At 43.9% G+C, this 19,500-nt stretch overlaps 1 protein-coding gene across 3 annotated transcripts in view; it reads left to right on the top strand.

Moving 5' to 3' along the window:
* LOC115142608 (uncharacterized) overlaps positions 1 to 19,500 on the top strand; it is a 45,752-nt gene that overhangs the window by 16,097 nt on the left and 10,155 nt on the right. For all 3 annotated transcript variants that reach the window (XM_029682198.2, XM_065001565.1, XM_029682197.2), the window contains exons 13-21: positions 3,038 to 3,149; positions 3,333 to 3,396; positions 4,001 to 4,207; positions 4,525 to 4,670; positions 4,835 to 4,953; positions 8,811 to 8,935; positions 11,027 to 11,124; positions 11,274 to 11,410; positions 12,050 to 12,174. In XM_029682198.2, the coding sequence (XP_029538058.2) occupies positions 3,038 to 3,149; positions 3,333 to 3,396; positions 4,001 to 4,207; positions 4,525 to 4,670; positions 4,835 to 4,953; positions 8,811 to 8,935; positions 11,027 to 11,124; positions 11,274 to 11,410; positions 12,050 to 12,174 (1,133 nt within the window). The remainder of the gene's footprint in view (positions 1 to 3,037; positions 3,150 to 3,332; positions 3,397 to 4,000; positions 4,208 to 4,524; positions 4,671 to 4,834; positions 4,954 to 8,810; positions 8,936 to 11,026; positions 11,125 to 11,273; positions 11,411 to 12,049; positions 12,175 to 19,500) is intronic.

Consider the following 19,500-nt stretch of genomic DNA (forward strand, 5'->3'; position numbering starts at 1 on the left):
ATAGTTCTTAACAAATCATTATTTCTACGTAACAACCAGGAAAATTCATCACTCTGCATATCTGTATTTAGCAGCTAAATACTAACTATGAATGGGTTATTGCCACGTTGTTACCATGTTGTTGCCATGTTATTTCCCTGTTGTTCCCTCTTACTTCCCAGTTGTTGCCATCTTATTTCCCTGTTGTTTCCTCTTACTTCCCAGTTGTTGCCATCTTATTTCCCTGTTGTTTCCTCTTACATCCCAGTTGTTGTCCTGTTATTTCCCTGTTGTTTCCTCTTACTTCCCAGTTGTTGCCATCTTATTTCCCTGTTGTTTCCTCTTACTTCCCAGTTGTTGTCATCTTATTTCCCTGTTGTTTCCTCTTACTTCCCAGTTGTTGCCATCTTATTTCCCTGTTGTTTCCTCTTACATCCCAGTTGTTGTCCTGTTATTTCCCTGTTGTTTCCTCTTACTTCCCAGTTGTTGTCCTGTTATTTCCCTGTTGTTTCCTCTTACTTCCCATTTGTTGTCATCTTATTTCCCCGTTGTTTCCTCTTACTTCCCAGTTGTTGTCATCTTATTTCCCCGTTGTTTCCTCTTACTTCCCAGTTGTTGTCATCTTATTTCCCTGTTGTTTCCTCTTACTTCCCAGTTGTTCCCATCTTATTTCCCTGTTGTTTCCTCTTACTTCCCATTTGTTGCCCTGTTATTTCCCTGTTGTTTCCTCTTACTTCCCAGTTGTTGTCCTGTTATTTCCCTGTTGTTTCCTCTTACTTCCCAGTTGTGTTACGGTTTTCCTGTGGTGAAGTAGAGGAGGACCAAAACGCAGCGTGGTTATATTGACTCATGTTTAATAAAAACAGATAAACATGAACACTACAAAACAATAAACGTGGAAAACCAAAAACAGCCCTATCTGGTGCAAAACACAGAGACAGGAACAATCACCCACAAACACACAGTGAAACCCAGGCTACCTAAGTATGATTCTCAATCAGAGACAACTAATGATACCTGCCTCTGATTGAGAACCATACTAGGCCAAAACATAGAAATACCGCAAAACATAGAAAAACAAACATAGACTGCCCACCCAACTCACGCCCTGACCATACTAAATAATGACAAAACAAAGGAAATAAAGGTCAGAACGTGACAGTACCCCCCAAAGGTGCGGACTCCGGACGCAAAACCTTAACCTATAGGGGAGGGTCTGGGTGGGCGTCTGTCCGCGGTGGCGGCTCTGGCGCGGGACGCGGACCCCACTTCACCATTGTCTTAGTCCGCTTTATTGTCCGCCTCCGTGGCTTTCTAACCATGGCCACCCCTCTCAATGACCCCACTGGACAGAGGGGCGGAAGCTCTGGACAGAGGGGCGGAAGCTCTGGACAGAGGGGCGGAAGCTCTGGACAGAGGGGCGGAAGCTCGGGACAGAGGGGCAGCTCGGGACAGAGGGGCAGGGGCTCTGGCGCCTCTGGGCTGAGGAGCTCTGGCGCCTCTGGCTCCGGCAGCAGCGCCGGACAGGCGGGAGACTCCGGCAGCAGCGCCGGACAGGCGGGAGACTCCGGCAGCAGCGCCGGACAGGCGGGAGACTCCGGCAGCAGCGCCGGACAGGCGGGAGACTCCGGCAGCGCTGGGCAGACGGGAAGCTGCGCCAACGCTGGGCAGACGGGAAGCTCCGGCAACGCTGGAGAGGCGGGAAGCTCCGGCAACGCAGGAGAGGCGGGAACCTCTGTAAGGATGAGCCGGAGCGACAGCCTGGTGCGGGGGGCTGCCACCGGAGGGCTGGTGCGTGGAGGTGGTGACGGATAGACCGGGCCGTGCAGGCGCACTGGAGCTCTTGAGCACCGAGCCTGCCCAACCTTACCCGGTTGAATGGTCCCGGTCGCCCTGCCAGTGCGGCGAGGTGGAATAGCCCGCACTGGGCTATGCAGGCGAACCGGGGACACCGTGCGCAAGGCTGGTGCCATGTAAGCCGGCCCAAGGAGACGCACTGGAGACCAGATGCGTAGAGCCGGCTTTATGGCACTTGGCTCGATGCCCACTCTAGCCCGGCCGATACGCGGAGCTGGAATGTACCGCACCGGGCTGTGCACCCGCACTGGGGACACTGTGCGCTCCACTGCATAACACGGTGCCTGCCCGGTCTCTCTAGCACCCCGGTAACCACAGGAAGTTGGCTCAGGTCTCCTACCTGGCGTAGCCATACTCCCTGTGAGCCCCCCCCAATAAATTTTTGGGGCTGACTCTCGGGCTTCCATCCGCTCTGCCGTGCTAGTTCCTCATAATGCCGCCTCTCTGCTTTTGCTGCCTCCAGCTCGGCCTTGGGGCGGCAATATTCTCCTGGCTCTGCCCAGGGTCCTTTCCCGTCTAGAATCTCCTCCCAAGTCCATTTCTCCAAGTAGTGCAGCCTCTCCCACTGCTGCTGCTGCTGCTCCTGTTGCTGCTGCCTCTGTTCCTTCTGCTGCTTTTGCCGTTGCCCGTTACCACACCGCTTGGTCCTTGGTGGGTGATTCTGTCACGGATTCTGTCACGGTTTTCCTGTGGTGAAGTAGAGGAGGACCAAAACGCAGCGTGGTTATATTGACTCATGTTTAATAAAAACAGATAAACATGAACACTACAAAACAATAAACGTGGAAAACCAAAAACAGCCCTATCTGGTGCAAAACACAGAGACAGGAACAATCACCCACAAACACACAGTGAAACCCAGGCTACCTAAGTATGATTCTCAATCAGAGACAACTAATGACACCTGCCTCTGATTGAGAACCATACTAGGCCGAAACATAGAAATACAAACATAGACTGCCCACCCAACTCACGCCCTGACCACACTAAATAATGACAAAACAAAGGAAATAAAGGTCAGAACGTGACAAGTTGTTGTCATCTTATTTCCCTGTTGTTTCCTCTTACTTCCCAGTTGTTTCCATGTTATTTCAGCACCGTAAACTAAAGTGCTGCTTAAAATATATATTTGAATCATTGCTTCTGCTGTTTTGCCATTTATCCTTTGCTTGGTTATAAATAATTGTTTGTTGTTTTACAGATAACCTGGGTGTTTACATTGAAAAAGCCAAAGGATCTCCTCAGGAGTTCGTTGTTTTTGATTGCTTAGCTGGGAAACACAAAACTTTGAATGTGGACGAATTGGCACATGAGTAAGATACTTATTATATGAAAACAAGTCAAACATTATGTTTGAAACTATATGAAGCTTCATAATTACTGGTGGGCAGTTCATGAACATGGATCACATTGATAATGAGTTAAATTCATGGATGTACCTATAATCTCCATCATACCCCTTCAATGCTTATTGTATGTTTTGAATTTCTCTGTAGAATGAGAGATACCAGAAGTGACCAGACTTTCATGACCACCAGGACTCCTAAAGAGGCAATATTGGTAATTTATGATAGATTTTATTTGAATATACTGTCTCCATTTACATTTCTGCATCTAAGGTCAGTTGACACTGCAAGCATGAGCCATTGATATGGCTCCAATGATGAGATGTTGGCAAAGACCAAGTAGCAGCCCAAGGTCTTCACCTTAGAATGACACGTATGTTGGTGTAACATTATACATTATAACAGTGAAGTTAGCTCCTCCTTTGTGTAACGGGATTCTTCTGTTGAAGGAGAGGCGGACCAAAACGCAGCGTGGTTATTGTGATACATCTTTAATGAAAATGATAAATGAACAATATACAAAACAAGAAATGTGAAAAACCGAAAACAGCCCTATCTGGTGTAACAAACACAAAGACAGGAACAATCACCTACAAAACCCAACACCAAACAGGCTACCTAAATATGGTTCCCAATCAGAGACAATGACTAACACCTGTCTCTGATTGAGAACCATATCAGGCCAAACACAGAAACAGACAAACAACATAGAATGCCCACCCAGCTCACGTCCTGACCAACACTAAAACAAGGAAAACACACAAGAACGATGGTCAGAACGTGACACTTTGCTGTTTTCTCCATCCAACATTCTTAAGGTGCTAGTGGATTCAAGCTCCTCCATGAACGAGACATGCTATGATTCAGATGACAAAATGACACGGTTGGATGCAATCAAACAGCTGTTTGATAACTTCACAACTAGAAGCATGGCTTACGATTTCCATCACGTCATTGGCTTGGTGAAGTTTGACTCATCAGTTAACACTCTCCACACATTTACAGAGACTCTGGAGACCTTTAAGGTAAATATATGTCTATTTTCTGAATGCAAAATAGCAAAGCAGTTCCATAAAATACAGACCTTGGTGTACTAAGATCATATACTCATACTCCCCTCAAACATGGGATTTTGTGGGATTCATGGTATCATTCTTTAATCTTTTTCAAGTGAGGTAAAATCTAATCTGGTATATTATGTCAGCTAACGTGACATCTTATTACATGTAAAACAAAGAATGTTGGTTATCCCCATTAGATGTTTGGGAGTATACAGAGTGTGCGTCTTTCTCTCTAAAAAAAAAACAGTCGATTTACATGTAAACAATTTTGGCACTTACAGGAGCACATACACAATCTTAAGGCAAATGGACGCACTGTGCTGTATGATGCCTTGAATCATGGCACATCTGAACTGGAAAAAGTTGGAAAGCAATTTCCAGACTGCAGACTTCGCATCATATGTCTCACAGATGGGAATGATGTGGGGTAAAAAATGATTTATTTATCTTCAGACTTTTTTCAGTGTGGAAAACAGTGATTACAATCTGTTTGTGGATATTTTTATATTTTCGATTGTTTTACATGCAATGCAATAACATAGAGGGTAGTGTTCCATTTGGGATTGTATTTATGAAGAATTGTGTTCGTAGGTCAAAGACAAAACCAGATGAAGTCACAACCAAGTTGATACGCTTTAACATTATTGTTGATGCCATCGTTGTCGGAAAGGTGGATAACCACATGCTCCATGGAATCAGCAATGCAACAGGTATAATGTCTAATGTCTAAGGAGATTCTAGCTCATCCCAGTGGGCTTAGGTCATCATTATAATGTCTAATGTCTAAGGAGATTCTAGCTCATCCCAGTGGGCTTAGGTCATCATTATAATGTCTAATGTCTAAGGAGATTCTAGCTCATCCCAGTGGGCATAGGACATCATTATAATGTCTAATGTCTAAGGAGATTCTAGCTCATCCCAGTGGGCTTAGGTCATCATTATAATGTCTAATGTCTAAGGAGATTCTAGCTCATCCCAGTGAGCTTAGGTCATCATTATAATGTCTAATGTCTAAGGAGATTCTAGCTCATCCCAGTGAGCTTAGGTCATCATTATAATGTCTAATGTCTAAGGAGATTCTAGCTCATCCCAGTGGGCTTAGGTCATCATTATAATGTCTAATGTCTAAGGAGATTCTAGCTCATCCCAGTGGGCTTAGGTCATCATTATAATGTCTAATGTCTAAGGAGATTCTAGCTCATCCCAGTGGGCTTAGGTCATCATTATAATGTCTAATGTCTAAGGAGGTTCTAGCTCATCCCAGTGGGCTTAGGTCATCATTATAATGTCTAATGTCTAAGGAGATTCTAGCTCATCCCAGTGGGCTTAGGTCATCATTATAATGTCTAATGTCTAAGGAGATTCTAGCTCATCCCAGTGGGCTTAGGTCATCATTATAATGTCTAATGTCTAAGGAGATTCTAGCTCATCCCAGTGGGCTTAGGTCATCATTATAATGTCTAATGTCTAAGGAGATTCTAGCTCATCCCAGTGGGCTTAGGTCATCATTATAATGTCTAATGTCTAAGGAGGTTCTAGCTCATCCCAGTGAGCTTAGGTCATCATTATAATGTCTAATGTCTAAGGAGATTCTAGCTCATCCCAGTGGGCTTAGGTCATCATTATAATGTCTAATGTCTAAGGAGGTTCTAGCTCATCCCAGTGGGCTTAGGTCATCATTATAATGTCTAATGTCTAAGGAGATTCTAGCTCATCCCAGTGGGCTTAGGTCATCATTATAATGTCTAATGTCTAAGGAGATTCTAGCTCATCCCAGTGGGCTTAGGTCATTATAATGTCTAATGTCTAAGGAGATTCTAGCTCATCATTATAATGTCTAATGTCTAAGGAGATTCTAGCTCATCCCAGTGGGCTTAGGTCATCATTATAATGTCTAATGTCTAAGGAGATTCTAGCTCATCCCAGTGAGCTTAGGTCATCATTATAATGTCTAATGTCTAAGGAGATTCTAGCTCATCCCAGTGGGCTTAGGTCATCATTATAATGTCTAATGTCTAAGGAGATTCTAGCTCATCCCAGTGGGCTTAGGTCATCATTATAATGTCTAATGTCTAAGGAGATTCTAGCTCATCCCAGTGAGCTTAGGTCATCATTATAATGTCTAATGTCTAAGGAGATTCTAGCTCATCCCAGTGAGCTTAGGTCATCATTATAATGTCTAATGTCTAAGGAGATTCTAGCTCATCCCAGTGGGCTTAGGTCATCATTATAATGTCTAATGTCTAAGGAGATTCTAGCTCATCCCAGTGGGCTTAGGTCATCATTATAATGTCTAATGTCTAAGGAGATTCTAGCTCATCCCAGTGGGCTTAGGTCATCATTATAATGTCTAATGTCTAAGGAGGTTCTAGCTCATCCCAGTGGGCTTAGGTCATCATTATAATGTCTAATGTCTAAGGAGATTCTAGCTCATCCCAGTGGGCTTAGGTCATCATTATAATGTCTAATGTCTAAGGAGATTATAGCTCATCCCAGTGGGCTTAGGTCATCATTATAATGTCTAATGTCTAAGGAGATTCTAGCTCATCCCAGTGGGCTTAGGTCATCATTATAATGTCTAATGTCTAAGGAGATTCTAGCTCATCCCAGTGGGCTTAGGTCATCATTATAATGTCTAATGTCTAAGGAGGTTCTAGCTCATCCCAGTGAGCTTAGGTCATCATTATAATGTCTAATGTCTAAGGAGATTCTAGCTCATCCCAGTGGGCTTAGGTCATCATTATAATGTCTAATGTCTAAGGAGGTTCTAGCTCATCCCAGTGGGCTTAGGTCATCATTATAATGTCTAATGTCTAAGTAGATTCTAGCTCATCCCAGTGGGCTTAGGTCATCATTATAATGTCTAATGTCTAAGGAGATTCTAGCTCATCCCAGTGGGCTTAGGTCATCATTATAATGTCTAATGTCTAAGGAGATTCTAGCTCATCATTATAATGTCTAATGTCTAAGGAGATTCTAGCTCATCCCAGTGGGCTTAGGTCATCATTATAATGTCTAATGTCTAAGGAGATTCTAGCTCATCCCAGTGAGCTTAGGTCATCATTATAATGTCTAATGTCTAAGGAGATTCTAGCTCATCCCAGTGGGCTTAGGTCATCATTATAATGTCTAATGTCTAAGGAGATTCTAGCTCATCCCAGTGGGCTTAGGTCATCATTATAATGTCTAATGTCTAAGGAGATTCTAGCTCATCCCAGTGGGCTTAGGTCATCATTATAATGTCTAATGTCTAAGGAGATTCTAGCTCATCCCAGTGAGCTTAGGTCATCATTATAATGTCTAATGTCTAAGGAGATTCTAGCTCATCCCAGTGGGCTTAGGTCATCATTATAATGTCTAATGTCTAAGGAGATTCTAGCTCATCCCAGTGAGCTTAGGTCATCATTATAATATCTAATGTCTAAGGAGATTCTAGCTCATCCCAGTGGGCTTAGGTCATCATTATAATGTCTAATGTCTAAGGAGGTTCTAGCTCATCCCAGTGGGCTTAGGTCATCATTATAATGTCTAATGTCTAAGGAGATTCTAGCTCATCCCAGTGGGCTTAGGTCATCATTATAATGTCTAATGTCTAAGGAGATTCTAGCTCATCCCAGTGGGCATAGGACATCATAATGATGGTTTCCTTGTGGTTCAAATCTGGATGAAGGTCAGAATGAATGCATTTTTTTTGTGCTAATACTTTCTCATTATTTTTGCTTGTCTCAAACGTTTACACAAGAAGGCCTAAGCAAGTGGAAGAGAGGCAACATTCCATATGTTTCAACATGGCACTTATCAAATATTTGTGTCGGTGTTTGGTGTCAGCATTCAATATTACAGTCAGTAACGAAATGTGACAGAAATCATTACACATGCAACACCTTTCAGAAACTAGTCAAGACGCAGGTTGTGATAATATTTACAAGTAGGCGAATTTCATCGCAATTATTGGGACAAATTCTAACCTGAAAATGTGCCCCTCAACTCGAACTACAGTAGCTTGCAATTCTGCTAATAAACTACCTAAGTGCCTATTCCAATAATACTTCCTATTACTACACATGCCAGAGTCGTTTTTCCCTTCACACATTCAAACCGCATTCTGCAACCTTTCGCCCCCCTACTGTAATATCAAATCAAATCAAATTTTATTTGTCACATACACATGGTTAGCAGATGTTAATGCGAGTGTAGCGAAATGCTTGTAATACCACAGTATAATGTAATAGTAACACTTGAAGTATACCTTAGAAAGGGATTGTAAAGGGTTTAGAATTAGTTTGTTTTTAAACTATGACTTAGCTTCTAAATCACTTTTCTGGTCTAAATGGTCTGATTGTCATTATGATGCATTCTTTTACAACCAGTGTGCATCTTTTTGAAAGCTTAAATTGCATTTGGATCAATTCAGAGGACACATCAGACTAGACTAGAGTCTATTGAAATGTGTTGTAGCCATCTGGTGTGTTTTTGGGGCTCAACAGATGCCCTATTTGTTCCTTCATATTTGCATCAAGTAATAAAAGTGAGGCAACTATAATTCTACTTCGTCCATGCCTTGTAGGAGGGTGCTGTTTCAAACCAGAGACAGGTACAGCTGGTCTGAAGCTCTTTGAAATGGAAACAGTTCTATCTTTGGAGATGAGGAAGCCTAAGGAAAAAATGAACCCATCCTCCATTACAAGCGAGGTAGGACTTATCAAGTGAAATCTATTCAAACAGGATACTAATGTTTGTTTCCATGTATTTGATATGAAATAAGTTAAAGGGACACTTCACCACTTTTTTTTACCCCAGCACCATGTCAGTGTACCTATGATGAAAATTGCAGGCCTCATCTTTTTAAGTGGGAGAACTTGCACAATTGGTGGCTGACTAAATACTTTTTTGCCCCACTGTATGTGAAAATGACGAGTTTATACAGTTTCTATAGATAAGAAGAAAAGGTCCTAATAAAATGACTCCTGAGGATTTAAAAAAACTGAACAATGATTTTCAAAGACCACAAGTTTATTGTGGCACGGAGACTTAGCTGGAAACTTCTTGTCGTTTTTGTAAAATCACAGAATGTTTTTTCTCAGGACCTTTTCTTATCGTTTTGACTACAGAACGTAGAAACGTGCCATACAAATGTATGGTGCTGGACATAATGATATACACTGTATTTGGAAAGTATTCAGATCCCTTGACTTTTTCCACATTTTGTTACGTTACAGCTTTATTCTAAAATGGTTTAAATAAATAATTATCCTCATCAACCTACACACAATACCCCATAATGACAAAGCGATAACAGCTTTTTAGAGTTTGAGTTTAAAAACAGAAATACCTTATTTACGTAAGTATTCAGACCCTTTGCCGTGAGACTCTAAAATTGAGCTCAGGTGCATCCTGTTTCCATTGATCATCCTTGAGATGTTTCTACAACTGGATTGGAGTCAATTTCGGGTAAATTCAATTGATTGGACATGATTTGGAAAGGCACACATCTGTCTATCTAAGGTCCCACAGTTGACAGAGCAAAAACCAAGCCATGAGGTCGAAGGAATTGTCCGTAGAGCTCCGAGACCGGGTTGAGTCGAGGCAAAAAAATATGAATAATTCTGCAACATTGAAGGTTCCCAAGAACACAGTGGCCTCCATCATTCTTAAATGTAAGAAGTTTGGAACCACCAAGACTCTTCCTAGAAATGGCCGCCCGGCCAAACTGAACAGTCGGGTGAGAAGGACCTTGGTCAGGGAGGTGATCAGGAACCTGATGGTCACTCTAACAGAGCTCCAGAGTTCCTCTGTTGAGATGAGAGAGCCTTCCAGAAGGACAACCATCTCTGCAGCACTCCACCAATCAGGCCTTTATGATAGAGTGGCCACTCTTCAGTAAAAATCACATGACAGCCCGCTTGGAGTTTTCCAAAAGGCACCTAAAGGAATCTTAGACCATGAGAAACAATATTCTCTGGTCTGATGAAACCAATATTGAACTCTTTGGCCTGAATGTCAAACGTCACATCTGGAGGAAACCTGGCACCATCCCTACGGTGAAGCATGGTGGTGGCAGCATCATACTCTGTGGATGTTTTTCAGCAGCAGGGACTTGGAGACTAGTCAGGATCGAGGGAAAGATGAACGGAGCAAAGTACAGAGAGATCCTTGATGAAAACCTGCTCAGGACCTCAGACTGGGATGAAGGTTCGCCTTCCAACAGGACAACGACTCGAAGCACAGAGCCAAGACAACGCAAGTCTCTGAATGTCCTTGAGTGGCCCAGCCAGAGCCCGGACTTGAACCCGATCTAACATCTCTGGAGAGACATGAAAATATCTGTGCAGTGACGCTCCCCATCCAACCTGACAGAGCTTGAGAGGATCTGCAGAGAAGAATGGGAGAAACTCCCCAAATACAGGTGTGCCAAGCTTGTAGCATCATGCCCAAGAAGACTCAAGGCTGTAATCGCTGCCAAAGGTGCTTCAACAAAGTACTGAGTAAAGGGTCTGAATACTTATGTAAAAGTTTTTTATTTCTTATGAATGATAAAAACCTGTTTTTGCTTCTTTTGTAGATTGATGAGGGACAAAAATGATTTAATACATTTTAGAATGTATTAATGTATTAATGTAGAATGTAACAAAATGTGGAAGAAGTCAAGGCTTCTGAATACTTTCAGAATGTACTGTATAAGGTAAAAAAATGGTGATTATGTCCCTTTATAAGGGAAATTAGTAACACTGATATTATACGGATTGTAACGAATAATGCTAATTTGTTATTAATTCTTTACAGAGTGTTTTAACTTCTCTCTTCGCCAAAAATGGCTATGATGAGCAGCCAGAGGTTTCTCTACCAAGTGAATTAAACAGTAAAGTCACTGTGACAGAGAAGTAAGTGATGTTCCATTTCATTGTGTGGTGATTTCTGCATGCACAGTATCACTACCTGTTCAAGCCCATTGTTCTTTGGCAGTGGGTTTAGTAAAAGTCTCAAAATATGGATTGCTGTCTCTCAATCACAAAAACATCTCCCAAAATAGTTCATTGAAAAAGAACATCAAGGAATCCAAGAGCAGTCGGTTTTTGGAGAAGGACAAACGCATTCTGGAAGAGCTGAAGAGTCTGCATTGTGACCCACATCCATTCTGCACAGTTTTGCCATTAGAGTCAGACTTCAGTAAGTAAGCAGTATTGGGGTATTGTTTTTAGTGTTATTGATTTGATAACATTTGCTATGAATACCCTTTTGCTTTATAATGACATTCTTAATGCTTAATGTGCTTAGGATAATGCCTTACAATTCATGTCACAGATGTTTATAGACATAACTGCCTATACATCTATAACTGAATTAATAAAGCATTGTAAATTGTTAGATATTACTGCACTGCTGGAGCTAGGAACACAAGCATTTTGCTACACCCGCAATAACATCTGCTAAATATGTGTATGTGACCAATAAAGTTTGATTTGATTATGAGCAGGTATAATAATTCCTTATGAAACAAAGTGGTTCAGTGGCACAGCAAATAAAGTGTTACAAGTATGCTTAATGAATTCCTAGGGAGTGTTACAAATCGTCACAACCCCAAGATATGGGTATGCTTACTTCACTCAAATTCTTATTTACAATGGTGGCCAAACCCGGACGACACTGGGCCAATTGTGACTCACCCTATGGGACTCCCAATCACGTCCGGTTGTGATACGGTTGTGCCCGTATGCTAACAGGATTCCTGCTCCCAAAAAACAATAATATCGTTGTTTATGTTGTCTCAAACATTTAATCCCTGTATCTCATTCCATACCTTTTCAGCGTTTTGGAAGATTCTCATGCAAGGCCCCCCTGATACACCTTATGAGAATGGAGCCTTTGAACTGTACTGTCAGTTTGGTGCTGAGTACCCTGTCAAACCTCCACTTGTGCGCTTTGTCACACCTGTATCCTTTTACACAAATTAATACATGAAGACAGTGTTTTGTATTCTGTGACTGTTTACTGCTGTTACAATGAATTTATTCCCATTATCCAGGACTTCTACATTTTCAAAAATGGTGGAATTTACCTGCATGTGAAAGTAATTGTTTTGCTTCCACAACATCATAATTATCCAAACTCACGAGAAACTATAACATTGTCTAAATCGCAACAGCCGGGAAACATTTACAACATTTACACTTTCTGATTCGCAAAGCCACCTAGAGTTACATGCAAGTGCAAAAGATTAAATAGAGGCAGGCTAGTGTGTGGTTAGGGTTAGGGTAAGGTTAAATAGAGGCAGGCTAGTGCGTGGTTAGGGTTAGGGTAAGGTTAAATAGAGGCAGGCTAGTGTGTGGTTAGGGTTAGGGTAAGGTTAAATAGAGGCAGGCTAGTGTGTGGTTAGGGTTAGGGTAAGGTTAAATAGAGGCAGGCTAGTGCGTGGTTAGGGTTAGGTTAAATAGAGGCAGGCTAGTGCGTGGTTAGGGTTAGGGTAAGGTTAAATTGGGGCAGGCTAGTGCGTGGTTAGGGTTAGGGTAAGGTTAAATAGAGGCAGGCTAGTGTGTGGTTAGGGTTAGGGTAAGGTTAAATAGAGGCAGGCTAGTGTGTGGTTAGGGTAAGGTTAAATAGAGGCAGGCTAGTGTGTGGTTAGGGTTAGGGTAAGGTTAAATTGAGGCAGGCTAGTGCGTGGTTAGGGTTAGGGTAAGGTTAAATAGAGGCAGGCTAGTGTGTGGTTAGGGTTAGGGTAAGGTTAAATAGAGGCAGGCTAGTGTGTGGTTAGGGTTAGGGTAAGGTTAAATAGAGGCAGGCTAGTGCGTGGTTAGGGTAAGGTTAAATTGAGGCAGGCTAGTGTGTGGTTAGGGTAAGGTTAAATTGAGGCAGGCTAGTGTGTGGTTAGGGTAAGGTTAAATTGAGGCAGGCTAGTGCGTGGTTAGGGTTAGGGTAAGGTTAAATTGAGGCAGGCTAGTGTGTGGTTAGGGTTAGGGTAAGGTTAAATTGAGGCAGGCTAGTGTGTGGTTAGGGTTAGGGTAAGGTTAAATAGAGGCAGGCTAGTGTGTGGTTAGGGTTAGGGTAAGGTTAAATAGAGGCAGGCTAGTGTGTGGTTAGGGTAAGGTTAAATAGAGGCAGGCTAGTGCGTGGTTAGGGTTAGGGTAAGGTTAAATTGAGGCAGGCTAGTGCGTGGTTAGGATTAGGGTAAGGTTAAATTGAGGCAGGCTAGTGTGTGGTTAGGGTTAGGGTAAGGTTAAATTGAGGCTGGCTAGTGCGTGGTTAGGGTTAGGGTAAGGTTAAATAGAGGCAGGCTAGTGTGTGGTTAGGGTTAGGGTAAGGTTAAATAGAGGCAGGCTAGTGTGTGGTTAGGGTTAGGGTAAGGTTAAATAGAGGCAGGCTAGTGCGTGGTTAGGGTTAGGGTAAGGTTCAATTGAGGCAGGCTAGTGCGTGGTTAGGGTTAGGGTAAGGTTAAATTGAGGCAGGCTAGTGCGTGGTTAGGGTTAGGGTAAGGTTAAATTGAGGCAGGCTAGTGCGTGGTTAGGGTAAGGTTAAATTGAGGCTGGCTAGTGCGTGGTTAGGGTTAGGGTAAGGTTAAATTGAGGCAGGCTAGTGTGTGGTTAGGGTTAGGGTAAGGTTACATTGAGGCAGGCTAGTGTGTGGTTAGGGTTAGGGTAAGGTTAAATTGAGGCAGGCTAGTGTGTGGTTAGGGTTAGGGTAAGGTTAAATTGAGACAGGCTAGTGTGTGGTTAGGGTTAGGGTAAGGTTAAATTGAGGCAGGCCAGTGTGTGGTTAGGGTTAGGGTAAGGTTAAATTGAGTCAGGCTAGTGTGTGGTTAGGGTAAGGTTAAATTGAGGCTGGCTAGTGCGTGGTTAGGGTTAGGGTAAGGTTAAATAGAGGCAGGCTAGTGTGTGGTTAGGGTTAGGGTAAGGTTAAATAGAGGCAGGCTAGTGTGTGGTTATGGTTAGGGTAAGGTTAAATAGAGGCAGGCTAGTGCGTGGTTAGGGTTAGGGTAAGGTTAAATTGAGGCAGGCTAGTGCGTGGTTAGGGTTAGGGTAAGGTTAAATTGAGGCAGGCTAGTGCGTGGTTAGGGTAAGGTTAAATTGAGGCTGGCTAGTGCGTGGTTAGGGTTAGGGTAAGGTTAAATAGAGGCAGGCTAGTGTGTGGTTAGGGTTAGGGTAAGGTTAAATAGAGGCAGGCTAGTGTGTGGTTAGGGTTAGGGTAAGGTTAAATAGAGGCAGGCTAGTGCGTGGTTAGGGTTAGGGTAAGGTTAAATTGAGGCAGGCTAGTGCGTGGTTAGGGTTAGGGTAAGGTTAAATTGAGGCAGGCTAGTGCGTGGTTAGGGTTAGGGTAAGGTTAAATTGAGGCAGGCTAGTGCGTGGTTAGGGTAAGGTTAAATTGAGGCTGGCTAGTGCGTGGTTAGGGTTAGGGTAAGGTTAAATTGAGGCAGGCTAGTGTGTGGTTAGGGTTAGGGTAAGGTTACATTGAGGCAGGCTAGTGTGTGGTTAGGGTTAGGGTAAGGTTAAATTGAGGCAGGCTAGTGTGTGGTTAGGGTTAGGGTAAGGTTAAATTGAGACAGGCTAGTGTGTGGTTAGGGTTAGGGTTAAGGTTAAATTGAGGCAGGCCAGTGTGTGGTTAGGGTTAGGGTAAGGTTAAATTGAGTCAGGCTAGTGTGTGGTTAGGGTAAGGTTAAATTGAGGCTGGCTAGTGCGTGGTTAGGGTTAGGGTAAGGTTAAATAGAGGCAGGCTAGTGTGTGGTTATGGTTAGGGTAAGGTTAAATAGAGGCAGGCTAGTGCGTGGTTAGGGTTAGGGTAAGGTTAAATTGAGGCAGGCTAGTGCGTGGTTAGGGTTAGGGTAAGGTTAAATTGAGGCAGGCTAGTGCGTGGTTAGGGTAAGGTTAAATTGAGGCTGGCTAGTGCGTGGTTAGGGTTAGGGTAAGGTTAAATTGAGGCAGGCTAGTGTGTGGTTAGGTTTAGGGTAAGGTTAAATTGAGGCAGGCTAGTGTGTGGTTAGGGTTAGGGTAAGGTTAAATTGAGGCAGGCTAGTGTGTGGTTAGGGTTAGGGTAAGGTTAAATTGAGGCAGGCTAGTGTGTGGTTAGGGTTAGGGTAAGGTTAAATTGAGGCTGGCTAGTGCGTGGTTAGGGTTAGGGGGTTAAATTGAGGCAGGCTAGTGTGTGGTTAGGGTTAGGGTAAGGTTAAATTGAGGCAGGCTAGTGTGTGGTTAGGGTTAGGGTAAGGTTAAATTGAGGCAGGCTAGTGCGTGGTTAGGGTTAGGGTAAGGTTAAATTGAGGCAGGCTAGTGCGTGGTTAGGGTTAGGGTAAGGTTAAATTGAGGCAGGCTAGTGTGTAGGGTTAGGGTTAGGGTAAGGTTAAATAGAGGCAGGCTAGTGTGTGGTTAGGGTAAGGTTAAATAGAGGCAGGCTAGTGTGTGGTTAGGGTTAGGTTAAATAGAGGCAGGCTAGTGCGTGGTTAGGGTTAGGGTAAGGTTAAATAGAGGCAGGCTAGTGTGTGGTTAGGGTTAGGGTAAGGTTAAATTGAGGCAGGCTAGTGTGTGGTTAGGGTTAGGGTAAGGTTAAATTGAGGCAGGCTAGTGTGTGGTTAGGGTTAGGGTAAGGTTAAATTGAGGCAGGCTAGTGCGTGGTTAGGGTTAGGGTAAGGTTAAATTGAGGCAGGCTAGTGTGTGGTTAGGGTTAGGGTAAGGTTAAATAGAGGCAGGCTAGTGTGTGGTTAGGGTAAGGTTAAATAGAGGCAGGCTAGTGTGTGGTTAGGGTTAGGGTAAGGTTAAATAGAGGCAGGCTAGTGCGTGGTTAGGGTTAGGGTAAGGTTAAATAGAGGCAGGCTAGTGTGTGGTTAGGGTTAGGGTAAGGTTAAATTGAGGCAGGCTAGTGTGTGGTTAGGGTTAGGGTAAGGTTAAATTGAGACAGGCTAGTGTGTGGTTAGGGTTAGGGTAAGGTTAAATTGAGTCAGGCTAGTGTGTGGTTAGGGTAAGGTTAAATTGAGGCTGGCTAGTGCGTGGTTAGGGTTAGGGTAAGGTTAAATAGAGGCAGGCTAGTGTGTGGTTAGGGTTAGGGTAAGGTTAAATAGAGGCAGGCTAGTGTGTGGTTAGGGTTAGGGTAAGGTTAAATAGAGGCAGGCTAGTGCGTGGTTAGGGTTAGGGTAAGGTTAAATTGAGGCAGGCTAGTGCGTGGTTAGGGTTAGGGTAAGGTTAAATTGAGGCAGGCTAGTGCGTGGTTAGGGTAAGGTTAAATTGAGGCTGGCTAGTGCGTGGTTAGGGTTAGGGTAAGGTTAAATTGAGGCAGGCTAGTGTGTGGTTAGGTTTAGGGTAAGGTTAAATTGAGGCAGGCTAGTGTGTGGTTAGGGTTAGGGTAAGGTTAAATTGAGGCAGGCTAGTGTGTGGTTAGGGTTAGGGTAAGGTTAAATTGAGGCAGGCTAGTGTGTGGTTAGGGTTAGGGTAAGGTTAAATTGAGGCTGGCTAGTGCGTGGTTAGGGTTAGGGTAAGGTTAAATTGAGGCAGGCTAGTGTGTGGTTAGGGTTAGGGTAAGGTTAAATTGAGGCAGGCTAGTGTGTGGTTAGGGTTAGGGTAAGGTTAAATTGAGGCAGGCTAGTGCGTGGTTAGGGTTAGGGTAAGGTTAAATTGAGGCAGGCTAGTGTGTGGTTAGGGTTAGGGTAAGGTTAAATAGAGGCAGGCTAGTGTGTGGTTAGGGTAAGGTTAAATAGAGGCAGGCTAGTGTGTGGTTAGGGTTAGGGTAAGGTTAAATAGAGGCAGGCTAGTGCGTGGTTAGGGTAAGGTTAAATTGAGGCAGGCTAGTGTGTGGTTAGGGTAAGGTTAAATTGAGGCAGGCTAGTGTGTGGTTAGGGTTAGGGTAAGGTTAAATTGAGGCAGGCTAGTGCGTGGTTAGGGTTAGGTTAAATTGAGGCAGGCTAGTGCGTGGTTAGGGTTAGGGTAAGGTTAAATTGAGGCAGGCTAGTGTGTGGTTAGGGTTAGGGTAAGGTTAAATAGAGGCAGGCTAGTGTGTGGTTAGGGTTAGGGTAAGGTTAAATAGAGGCAGGCTAGTGTGTGGTTAGGGTAAGGTTAAATAGAGGCAGGCTAGTGCGTGGTTAGGGTTAGGGTAAGGTTAAATTGAGGCAGACTAGTGCGTGGTTAGGGTTAGGGTAAGGTTAAATTGAGGCAGGCTAGTGCGTGGTTAGGGTTAGGGTAAGGTTAAATTGAGGCAGGCTAGTGCGTGGTTAGGGTAAGGTTAAATTGAGGCTGCCTAGTGCGTGGTTAGGGTTAGGGTAAGGTTAAATTGAGGCAGGCTAGTGTGTGGTTAGGGTTAGGGTAAGGTTAAATTGAGGCAGGCTAGTGTGTGGTTAGGGTTAGGGTAAGGTTAAATTGAGGCAGGCTAGTGTGTGGTTAGGGTTAGGGTAAGGTTAAATTGAGGCAGGCTAGTGCGTGGTTAGGGTTAGGGTAAGGTTAAATAGAGGCAGGCTAGTGTGTGGTTAGGGTTAGGGTAAGGTTAAATAGAGGCAGGCTAGTGTGTGGTTAGGGCTAGGGTAAGGTTAAATGAGCAGGCAGGCTAGTGCGTGGTTAGGGTAAGGTTAAATTGAGGCAGGCTAGTGTGTGGTTAGGGGGTAAGGTTAAATTGAGGCAGGCTAGTGTGTGGTTAGGGTTAGGTAAGGTTAAATTGAGGCAGGCTAGTGTGTGGTTAGGGTTAGGGTAAGGTTAAATTGAGGCAGGCTAGTGTGTGGTTAGGGTTAGGGTAAGGTTAAATTGAGGCAGGCTAGTGCGTGGTTAGGGTTAGGGTAAGGTTAAATAGAGGCAGGCTAGTGTGTGGTTAGGGTTAGGGTAAGGTTAAATAGAGGCAGGCTAGTGTGTGGTTAGGGTTAGGGTAAGGTTAAATAGAGGCAGGCTAGTGCGTGGTTAGGGTAGGGTAAGGTTAAATTGAGGCAGGCTAGTGTGTGGTTAGGGTAAGGTTAAATTGAGGCAGGCTAGTGTGTGTGGTTAAAAGGTTAAATTAGGGTTAGGTTAAATTGAGGCAGGCTAGTGCGTGGTTAGGGTTAGGGTAAGGTTAAATTGAGGCAGGCTAGTGTGTGGTTAGGGTTAGGGTAAGGTTAAATTGAGGCAGGCTAGTGTGTGGTTAGGGTTAGGGTAAGGTTAAATAGAGGCAGGCTAGTGTGTGGTTAGGGTTAGGGTAAGGTTAAATAGAGGCAGGCTAGTGTGTGGTTAGGGTAAGGTTAAATAGAGGCAGGCTAGTGCGTGGTTAGGGTTAGGGTAAGGTTAAATTGAGGCAGGCTAGTGCGTGGTTAGGATTAGGGTAAGGTTAAATTGAGGCAGGCTAGTGTGTGGTTAGGGTTAGGGTAAGGTTAAATTGAGGCTGGCTAGTGCGTGGTTAGGGTTAGGGTAAGGTTAAATAGAGGCAGGCTAGTGTGTGGTTAGGGTTAGGGTAAGGTTAAATAGAGGCAGGCTAGTGTGTGGTTAGGGTTAGGGGGTAAGGTTAAATAGAGGCAGGCTAGTGCGTGGTTAGGGTTAGGGTAAGGTTCAATTGAGGCAGGCTAGTGCTGGTTAGGGTTAGGGTTAGGGTAAGGTTAAATTGAGGCAGGCTAGTGCGTGGTTAGGGTTAGGGTAAGGTTAAATTGAGGCAGGCTAGTGCGTGGTTAGGGTAAGGTTAAATTGAGGCTGGCTAGTGCGTGGTTAGGGTTAGGGTAAGGTTAAATTGAGGCAGGCTAGTGTGTGGTTAGGGTTAGGGTAAGGTTACATTGAGGCAGGCTAGTGTGTGGTTAGGGTTAGGGTAAGGTTAAATTGAGGCAGGCTAGTGTGTGGTTAGGGTTAGGGTAAGGTTAAATTGAGACAGGCTAGTGTGTGGTTAGGGTTAGGGTAAGGTTAAATTGAGGCAGGCCAGTGTGTGGTTAGGGTTAGGGTAAGGTTAAATTGAGTCAGGCTAGTGTGTGGTTAGGGTAAGGTTAAATTGAGGCTGGCTAGTGCGTGGTTAGGGTTAGGGTAAGGTTAAATAGAGGCAGGCTAGTGTGTGGTTAGGGTTAGGGTAAGGTTAAATAGAGGCAGGCTAGTGTGTGGTTATGGTTAGGGTAAGGTTAAATAGAGGCAGGCTAGTGCGTGGTTAGGGTTAGGGTAAGGTTAAATTGAGGCAGGCTAGTGCGTGGTTAGGGTTAGGGTAAGGTTAAATTGAGGCAGGCTAGTGCGTGGTTAGGGTAAGGTTAAATTCAGGCTGGCTAGTGCGTGGTTAGGGTTAGGGTAAGGTTAAATAGAGGCAGGCTAGTGTGTGGTTAGGGTTAGGGTAAGGTTAAATAGAGGCAGGCTAGTGTG

Source organism: Oncorhynchus nerka, linkage group LG15, assembly GCF_034236695.1.
Source record: "Oncorhynchus nerka isolate Pitt River linkage group LG15, Oner_Uvic_2.0, whole genome shotgun sequence".
Taxonomy (NCBI): domain Eukaryota; kingdom Metazoa; phylum Chordata; class Actinopteri; order Salmoniformes; family Salmonidae; genus Oncorhynchus; species Oncorhynchus nerka.